Source organism: Gymnodraco acuticeps, unplaced genomic scaffold, assembly GCF_902827175.1.
Source record: "Gymnodraco acuticeps unplaced genomic scaffold, fGymAcu1.1, whole genome shotgun sequence".
NCBI classification, from domain to species: Eukaryota; Metazoa; Chordata; class Actinopteri; order Perciformes; family Bathydraconidae; genus Gymnodraco; species Gymnodraco acuticeps.
This window is the reverse complement of record NW_022989985.1, coordinates 501828-511233: the sequence shown is the minus strand read 5'-3', so window position 1 is coordinate 511233 and position 9406 is coordinate 501828. Positions and strand designations below refer to the sequence as shown.

At 37.9% G+C, this 9406-nt stretch overlaps 1 protein-coding gene across 1 annotated transcript; it reads right to left on the bottom strand.

The window, feature by feature from the left end:
• Positions 1 to 962: 962 nt before the first annotated feature.
• Positions 963 to 8431, bottom strand: cfap251 (cilia and flagella associated protein 251). The gene is made up of 20 exons (XM_034212612.1): positions 7995 to 8431; positions 7744 to 7884; positions 6941 to 7050; positions 6746 to 6854; positions 6405 to 6497; positions 6239 to 6316; positions 6102 to 6143; positions 5737 to 5930; positions 5468 to 5644; positions 5130 to 5380; positions 4328 to 4479; positions 4031 to 4207; positions 3760 to 3944; positions 3534 to 3648; positions 2918 to 3081; positions 2728 to 2818; positions 1947 to 2090; positions 1582 to 1810; positions 1349 to 1489; positions 963 to 1256 (listed from the first exon to the last, which is right to left on the bottom strand). Exons 1-20 carry the CDS (start codon positions 8148 to 8150, stop codon positions 1129 to 1131), a joined length of 2877 nt encoding a protein of 958 aa, XP_034068503.1. The 5' UTR covers positions 8151 to 8431; the 3' UTR covers positions 963 to 1128.
• Between the last annotated feature and the right edge of the window lie 975 nt (positions 8432 to 9406).

Below are 9406 nucleotides of genomic sequence, written 5' to 3'. Positions count from 1 at the left end.
CGCCCCCCCTGGCATGCCTCTGCCACGCCCCACACTTTGAGAACCACTGCTCTAGGTCGACCTCAGACGAGCCCTCCATCGTTGCTTCCAGTCATCCCGGTTCTCCATACATGGCCAGTTTATTGGTACTTTGTGCTCCTACGTCATTCTTGAGTAAACCCAATTTATGTTAATTTGTAAAAATACTGTGTTGATTGGCTACTACATCATATCAAAAAATAAGCATATCATGTGTTTTTATATGTGAAAACACATGATATGCTGTGTTGAATAAATGTTAATGAGTAAAAAATACAATATCTGCCTCTGAACTGTATACCATTGAAAATAACTACAGTAATGATTACTGTGGTATTTGCTACCGTGTTTATAGATATATACCTTTCTTTCTCCTGAATGAAAACAGCAATGGATCAATGGAGTATCAGTGACTCCACGGCGACACTATCTATAAATACCACATCTGTAGTGCTTTATGAAGTCAGTGAATTATATTATCATGATATTCATAACGATTTATGTGTAACCTAATAAATACACTTACAGTACATAGAAGTGGACTGATAAGGCTTTAACATTCAAAAGTTATACTCACCTATACGTCAACATTCAGCTGTTGTAAGGACTCATAGTATACCATAATAGTCCATGCATTTGTTACATAAATATTTTATGTGTGGGAGTGAGAGGGTGTGTTTCAAAAGTATGGAACAATCATAACAAAGTAATTATCTGCTGGGTGTAACTATTACAATGGCTGTACAGCTGATGATTTGTTAGAACATCCCAACCTATTGCTTTGGAGAAGTATTGAAGTTCGTTACGGAAGCAACATCGGAAATATCAGTAGCAAGATGTACCTTAAATACATATTCTTAAAAGGAAAATACAGTTCAATTAATTAATTTTACAATATATATTTTATAATTGATATTTGACAAAGCTGGACATGACGATCTAACTTCCAATTTATATTTATTTATCACATTTCAAATTATAATACATACACATTCCAGTATCTTTGTTAGAGCATGTCATTGAACTACATCTTAAAAAAGCATTGCAGAGACTCTGAGGCTCGTCATCAACACAACTTCTTTAAGACGAGCAAACCGTTTCTTGCTTCCATCACTCTGGAGGGGAAGACTGGCCACTCTTCTCTGCTGAGGACGGGAAGCACATTATGTGATCCGTAAATGTCTCCATGGATATCTCATCTGGGACCGCACCCTCCAGAGAATACTCAGAATCTCCACCTGGACACACAGTAAAAAGTGATGATGTATTTCAGCTGTTTTTTGAGTTCTTAGTATTGCCTGCTTGTTAGTGAGGTTTAGCATTTACATACTCTTAGATGTATTTTTGTCATGCCCAGAATGTTGTCTTCCTCTGGCTTCTAGTGCCTTTTCTTCTCCTTTTTCTTTGTCTTTATTGAGGCCTAAAAGTGTAGTGAAACACTCTGCCATCTCTTCCTCTGTCATGTGTTCTCCTGTCAAAGATAATATATGATAATGAATTTGCATGTAGAAACTGGAAGAAGAGCAATGTGACAGTATTCTGACTGGAAAGACTGCAGCATACCTTGAGCCTGTAGGAGTTCCAGCAGTTCCTGTCTCTGCAGAACAGGCCGTCCTCTCTTATCAGGGTCTCCAAGGATATGAAAAGCTTGAGCAAGCTCATAGTTAGAGATGCCCAATGCTGGCCGGTGGTTGACATACAGCTTAATTACCTCCTCCAGGTCAATGTCAGTCACATATTTTCCTGTTTCTGCATACTTGCTGAACTTGACCTCGTTATGCATATTTTCTATCTGGTAAGAAATAGAATGAGCAATTTGTTACCACATTTGAGTTATTTGTAAATCATTTCTCTTGTAATGAATCTGTACTGTCAGATAGAATCACATGCACCTTTGAAACATGTTGCTTCATTTTCACACATTGTACCTCTTGCTCAGTTGGGAAATAGGCCAAAGCTCTCATTAGAGAGGGAACCTCTGACAGGGGGATTTTGGTTGACAACTGCCATTCCTTCGTTGAGTCATTGCCTTGATGACGGAGTTGGCAGTAATAGAAAAGGTCCTCCATCTCCTAAAGACAGAACAATCTCATAAAACTGAGAATCTATGGATAATACCATGAATGCAATTATAAGCTATTATCTTGATAGTGTGGCATTTTATAATCCAAATATATCATATACAGAATGTGTGAATATGGGCAATGCTCCCCTATATAAAATACAACATTTTATAGTAAATGTTACATGTGTGTTAAATATTGTGCCACTAAAGAATCCACTGTCCAAAATAGTCACTCACCCACCTTTTCCACTTGTTTAGTGTATTACATTTCTGTGACAATTAAGATCATACTAACATACTGATAAAGAGTACAACTCTTACAAATGGTAAACAGGAAAATGCAAGAACATATATAAGATTGGAAAAAATACAAGTGCAAGCTTTCTTAATATAACAGAGCTTTAAATAACAGAATAAAAGATGAGTGTTAACCATAAGGGAACTTACAAATGTTGACCCCAAAAACTGACCAACAAACCAAGTTCTTAATCAAAATCGAAATGCAAATGATGCATTTTAACCTTGATGACACTACACCTTAACGAACAGAGCACATGCTTCTTCTTTTAAGTAAATGAAAGAGAAATATGTGGCTGTTGATCAGTGAACACAATTGTAGGTAACAAGGAACTCTTTCAACGGACCCTGTAGAACTTTCCGTCTCTGCCTCCCTCTAAAAGAGCATAAAAGGGCAATATGTTCTTTCCTCCCAAGGCAGCTGCCCCCTCCAATGCACTGCAGACACAATAAGAGAGACAGTTAAGAATAGAAAACTTGGCCACACTGCAACAATGCATTTCCTTCTATTATCTGGTTGGTACTATTTGACTTTACTTGAAGCTTATCTCCCAGGACAGGACAGTGCTGTCAGATCCTCCTGCAGTGAAAACAAACTGGCCATCGTAGGAGCAGGCTAAAGTGGACACCCCTGTCGGGTGGCATACCACAGCATTGGACTTGTAGGGGTTCCCGTCCAGAGGCAAAATCTGGAGACCAACCTGAGAATATTACACAGTTTTAGTGGCATTATCTTTATTGTGAGAAATAGTATTTTCTTAAGTGAAAAAGCCCACTTTCATCTACATCCTTTCTTATATCCAACTGGCCTATCTCACACTGAACCAAATACTGTGACAAGAAGCCACAGAGAAAATAATGAATGAGAAATTAAAAGAGAAAAGCCTTGCACACTGAGCTGCTGGCAAGGTGATCATGTAAAAGTGTTTGTACTTGTGACTTCCCACAACCTGTACAAATATAATTACATTATTTGTAATAAGACTAAAAAGAGCAACAACTTTTCTTAAAGGCTTGTAATTGTTTATAAAACGCAAACATTTAAGAGAAATACTTTACACATCTGACGCACAAACCTTAATTTTTGATCACAAACAAAATAAAATAAGCATTAACTTACTAGAAAATACAAGACACAGATTCCAGCACTGACCTTGTCCTCTGTGATGTATACCATGTAAAATGAGTTAGTGTCAGGGTCTTTAGACAGAGGAAGGACCATGGATTTCTTAATGGGCGAGCCATACGTTGGGCCAAGGAGAGTCTTTCTGTTTTAGTGAAAAATGTTGTAATGTATATAACATACAATACAATATAAAGTATTTGTAAAGACAGTTTGAGAAATACAAATACATCTGATTTCTATATATCTCACAGACCTGCACATCTTGGTGGTGCTGTTGAAAAGCTTAATCTTGTATTGGTCTGAGGAAACAAGTAGAAACTGCTCTGCAGTGAGGGGTGGATACCAAGTCATGCCAGTTGGCACTTCACTTTGCTCAATGCGCTCCGAGCTTAGGATGAGAAGTTCATTCACGTCACTTTTTTGTAGGTCATACTCCACCTATTATTCACAAAGATGTGTGTGGGCATTAAACACACGACTCTTAACTAGTCCACAGTGATGCAACTTTGACAAAGGGGACTAACCAGTCTGCGGTCCATTCCCAGAGAGAGCAGTCTAGGTTGAGTGCTGTCCAGGTGAACTCCAAAAAGAAGGTCTTTAATGGGCTTGTAGTGGGAGTAGTATCTGCCCAAATATGTCCAACGAGGCTTAGAGCCTTTACTAGTCTGCAAGCGAAACACCGTTACTGCTTTCCCATCATCCTAAGAGAGAACATGGAAGTAAAACATGTCAAACGTGAAATCATAAGAAGATAAGGATGAAAATATACTATTGCAGTATACATTATCAAAGCCTTAAACCTATTGTATTTCGTTGCTCACCGCAGTAGCAAGATACTTGGAGTCTGAGGAGAAAGTGATGTGATGGATGCTGTCTTTACTGTTATGGAAACACTCCGCGGGATCACTTTTTAAAGTCCTGGAATTCAATATGTGAACGGCTCCACTGCCAAAGCCAACTGCCAGGTATATCCCTGTCCAGAGACAAGGAAGAAGAAGAAGAAGAAGAAGAAGAAGAAGAAGAAGAAGAAGAAGAAGAAGAAGAAGAAGAAGAAGAAGAAGAAGAAGAAGAAGAAGAAGAAGCAGAAGAAGAAGAAGAAGAAGAAGAAGAAGAAGAAAGAAGAAGAAGAAGAAGAAGAAGAAGAAGAAGAAGAAGAAGAAGAAGAAGAGAAGAAGAAGAAGAAGAGGACATACTTTATTTATCTCCAACAGGGACATCTTTTCACTCTGTTTGTTTACACACAGGACACACAGGCTTGTTATACATGCACAAACAGAAGCATATGCAGGATAGGAGAGGGGGCCTGTCAGGAGTGGAAGGGGCAGCCAGTTAGCCGGCACCCAGAGCTTTTGGGGTTCAGTGCCTTGCTCAAGGGCACCTCGGCAGTGCCCAGGAGGTGAACCGGCACCTCTCCAGCTACCAGTCCACACTCCGGATTATTTTGGCCTGATCGGGATGTGAATCGGAGACCATTTGGTTCCCGGCTAAGTCCGACTGAGCCACTGCCGCCCAACAAGGCTGGTGTTTACATAGCAAAACACAATGGCAAATTCCTGCAGCTACTGGCTGGTAATATGCAACATGTGTTTGTTACAAAGAGAGTCAGTAAGCAAGTTGGCTAACCTTGAGGGTCAAAAGTGACACACTGAATCTTCTTCTCTGTCTCAAAGACCCTGCTGCAGAGGATCACTTTGGTGTCAGAGTCCCACACTTTTAAAACACCCTTATGGTTGCCAATGGCCACGGTTGGCTGCTCAGGGTGGCAGGCCACTGCATGTATAGGACCACATTCTTTGTGTAGCAGGATGTCGAGCCTGCCATTCTGTGTATTTACATGTACCACTGTGGAACTGACTGTGGACACAACAAAGTTCCTGCAGAAAAAGAGAGGTTAGAATGGATTCAGAATCAGATACACATAACATCAAGACTGAAGACATAATAGATTGTGTTTCCTCTACCTGATGATCAAAGGTTTCGCCTCCACAGTGCAGTCCTCTAGGTATCCCTCTGTACACTCTTTGGAAAAGGAAATGGAAACAATAGCATCCAGGTGGAATTTAGTGTACGAAGTGAGAATCAGGAATTCTTCATCGTAAAAGTTGATGTGGCCTTGAGTGTCACCCGTCACGAAACAGCTGTGATATCACAAGACAAACAAACAAAGAGACATTAAAGACAAAATACATGACACTTTTCTAAAACATTATGAATATTATGTTCTGGCTACCTGTCAGTTACAGTGAGAGCAGTGATCGGGTGCTCCTGAATGGGAATCAGCTTGACTGTGTGGAGGCTTTGGTTTGCAGCTAAGTCTTCCTCCAAATCCCACACCACAATGCTGCCTGCTGCAGTCGCTGTTATGATTTCAGGCTTGCTCCAGTGGAACACAGACTGGCTCAGTGACCCAGCCATGAAGGTTGTCTGAGAAGTGTTAGAAGAAGACAGAAAGTATCAGATCCATGGAAAGCTGCATCATCAGACTGCAATGTTGAACAATGATGTATATTTATCAAAAAATGATTTGCATTAAAAGTCAGAAATATCTTCGATAATTTGATGGCAGCCTTTAAGAGATTTTGATTATCATGTCACCTTTTTAGCCTTCAGTGCAACGTATTGAAGAGCCCCAGGGGTCTGAAAAAGACCAGATGATTATCGCAATAAACACACCACATAACAGCTGGATTAACTGTTTAAATTAAAAAAGAACAAGTAAAAGCAAGACTTACCCTGCTGTAAAACAACACATGGCTTTCACTGCTGCTGAGCAACTGAGTGCTATCATTTGGATTAAAAATGATGTAATCCTAAAAAACAATCCAACATTTAAACATTTGATCTGCTGAATGCAATATATCTAAGATAAGGTGGCATTCAATTGTTAGAAGAAGTTACCTGGAAACCATGTTTAGGATCGAGTTCAGTAAACCACAAAGGCTTCATGTTGGTCATGTCTGTTTCATTTGTCCAATCCCAAATATACACACACTGTAAAAATAAATGTCAAATGGTTAATAGATTGTGACTAGATGGTGGTGTTTGGTGGAGCTTCATTTAAGAAGGTCAACAGTCCTGGCTGTCATTTCCTTTCATCATAAATGAAGACCAGAAGGTGATACTTTGTATAACAACAGATATTATTATGTGTCTCCGTTTTTTTTTTATGGATTGTGTAATTTACAATCTATATTAAATAACACTGTTAACTTTATTTGTTTAACTGCTGTGATACTCACTTGAACTTCCTCAGCCCCAAGGGTTACCAGATGCTTCGTGTCTCTTGAAAACGCCATTGCCATGACATCACTCTTAAGGTGGCATTCAAACAATGTATGTACAGGAATGCTGAAACATTTATCATTAATGTGGTTACCATTTAGAGCAAAGGTTAATACATAAAAAGCCTTTATACATGTAGAATAAAAAGCTACCCAGAGTAGGAGTCCCATATGATCACTGTGCTTTTTGGACCCCGGTCTGCTGTTGCAATCCAGCGTCTGTCTTCACTCACACACATAGTTGAGATGGGATGGCAGTGACCCTGAAATAATTGAGTATATACAGAAGGTTATTTGAATCAACACTGCAACCTGCATGATACTTGTGAAAAGATTGCTGTAGCAGTGAAAATATTCAGATCCATAGGTAAATATAAATACCCCACTACAAAAATAAATCCTTTACAATAAGATTCCTACATTGAAAATGCAACTTAAGTAAAATAATGTAGTATTTATCAGGTGAATACTCAAATTAAATGCATTATGTATTATATCATTGGGTTTTTATTATGCATACTATAATTTGAAAGCAGGATTTTACTGATGTAATGTAGCAATTAATTAATATTATGTTATTATTGATTAATCTTGTTAAATTCTGAAAATAGTGAGAATGTTTGCAATAATCTTAATTTGTAAATTAACTAGTAAACAAAGCTCAATAATTGTATTTGGGTTAAAATTAGACTAGAATCTTCTCTACAATACAAACATTTCATTAGACTCTGAGCTGCATTGGAGTAGATCTGGATTGTGGCATTATGAGAAAAGACTCAAGTAAAGAATAAGTACTTGTAATGTGTACTTCAGTACAGTATCTGAGTAAATGCTTACTACTTAAATACACCGCCACTGTCTGGAGATGTTTACCTATAACTTAATCTAAAGGACGCTGTCTCGTCTCATTTTCATAACATATTCCATTAAGTTGTAAACTGTTTATTATGTTTTACTTGAAGTATGTGCTGGGAGTTGGAGGTGTGATTGTAGAGGACCCCGACATGAGCTCCAGCATAGAAGACCACCAGCTGGCCGTGGTCTTGCAGACAGAAGGCAGGCAAAGCAGGATTCATCCCAAATACCCATTCTAGGGACTGAATGAGGAGCAAAAGCAATTGTTACTACAAGTGCAGAGGGTAAACATAAAAAAAACATTTATTTTAGTAGAAATATAGGTCACCTATATTCGACAGAATATGCTTACCAATGCATGAGTTCCATTATGAGTAATCTTCTTTGGGAACAGTGTGTCTCTGGTTGCAGTGTAGACCTGAGACTGCCTCTTGATCTCAGCATCTGTTTCTTCTCTTCTCAATTCTAAACTCTCCGTGAATTCTTCCTTAGCCTCAGCACCTGACATGATGATTAACCTCTCACTTGTTGAAGGTTATTTTCTCTTTTTAAACAACTTTAGAGAACGTCTGCCATTGTCCTGTCCTCGAAGTCTCTTTTTGTGATACGAAACATACTATTCGAAATGTAAACAGAAAACACATTATCAGGTCCGCTCTTGAACAACTGCCTCATTCGTGTCGAACGCATACACTTTTTATTTGGGTTTAGCTGGTAAATTTGATTAAAAAACCCCACAATCTCTATAATTTTGCTAGCTCCTGCGAAGCGTTTCGTTGCCTGGTTACCGTAGCGAGGTTGGGGAATGAAGGAATTGTTTCCTGCTATTCCTTTCAAGTTAAAAGCGCGATCATTTTATAATCAAATAAATTATATCAGACTTCAACATTTGGCTTTAGTTCGCTTTACTCAAGTGAGTGAGAGAGAGTTTTAAAAGTGCAGGCCTTGTCTGTTTTATTTCAATGTATTTATCACAGAATCATTAGCTTTCAATAATGATGGTTCTCTTTTTAAAACAACAAAATAGTGATGCTTTTTTGGTTGAATGGACAGATAAAATTCATTATTCAAAAATATTTCATCAAAACAGACACTAAAATGACAATGAATGCAGTAGTTAGCTTAAAAAAGCACTTATAAATGTTTTAATTTAATAATGTAGATACAAACCGCAAACACTTAAACAAATAATTGTAATTTTTTTCTGTTTTGGTCATTTTTTATAACTACCGTTATGCTAGATACGATATTATAATAAAACTTCTGGTTAAAACATTAAAATATAAAACTTGTATAAGAGACATGGGTGTAGTCACGCATTGTGACCACTAGAGTGTAATGTAGACACGGGACTGTTTTTTTTTTTATAAAAACAATGTTATTCTAGTGAATTTATTTATTAATTATTATTTGTATTTTATGTCATTGTATTCATTTATTTATTAATCATTTGTACTGATGCTTTTCAATGCTCTGGGGACAACCCCAGAAGTAAAAGTCAAGGCAGGCAAAAGCAAATAAAGATTTCTGGTACAGATTTTCAAAACAAAATACGTATGTTTCAATTAGAGAGAAATCAGGTTATAGCGATTACGGAACGTGTTTTTATTCTATATCTATAGTCTTGGTTGAAGGATAAGTGATGCTGACTTGATGTTCGTGTTTTGGAGGTAAAAATATCGTGTTTACTTAGGGAACAGGTAACATTTGTTGCGATATCTTTGCTTTGAAAGGACGCTGCCTGGTCGATTACAGCTTGCAACT

Coding starts and splice junctions, on each gene's coding strand:
- cfap251 (XM_034212612.1), bottom strand. CDS start 8,150: ATGTCAGGTGCTGAGGCTAAGGAAGAATTCACGGAGAGTTTAGAATTG. Junction 6,144..6,238: donor ATGTGTTGTTTTACAGCAGG/GTAAGTCTTGCT, acceptor GGTCTTTTTCAG/ACCCCTGGGGCTCTTCAATA. Junction 3,082..3,533: donor TATACATCACAGAGGACAAG/GTCAGTGCTGGA, acceptor TAATATTCTCAG/GTTGGTCTCCAGATTTTGCC.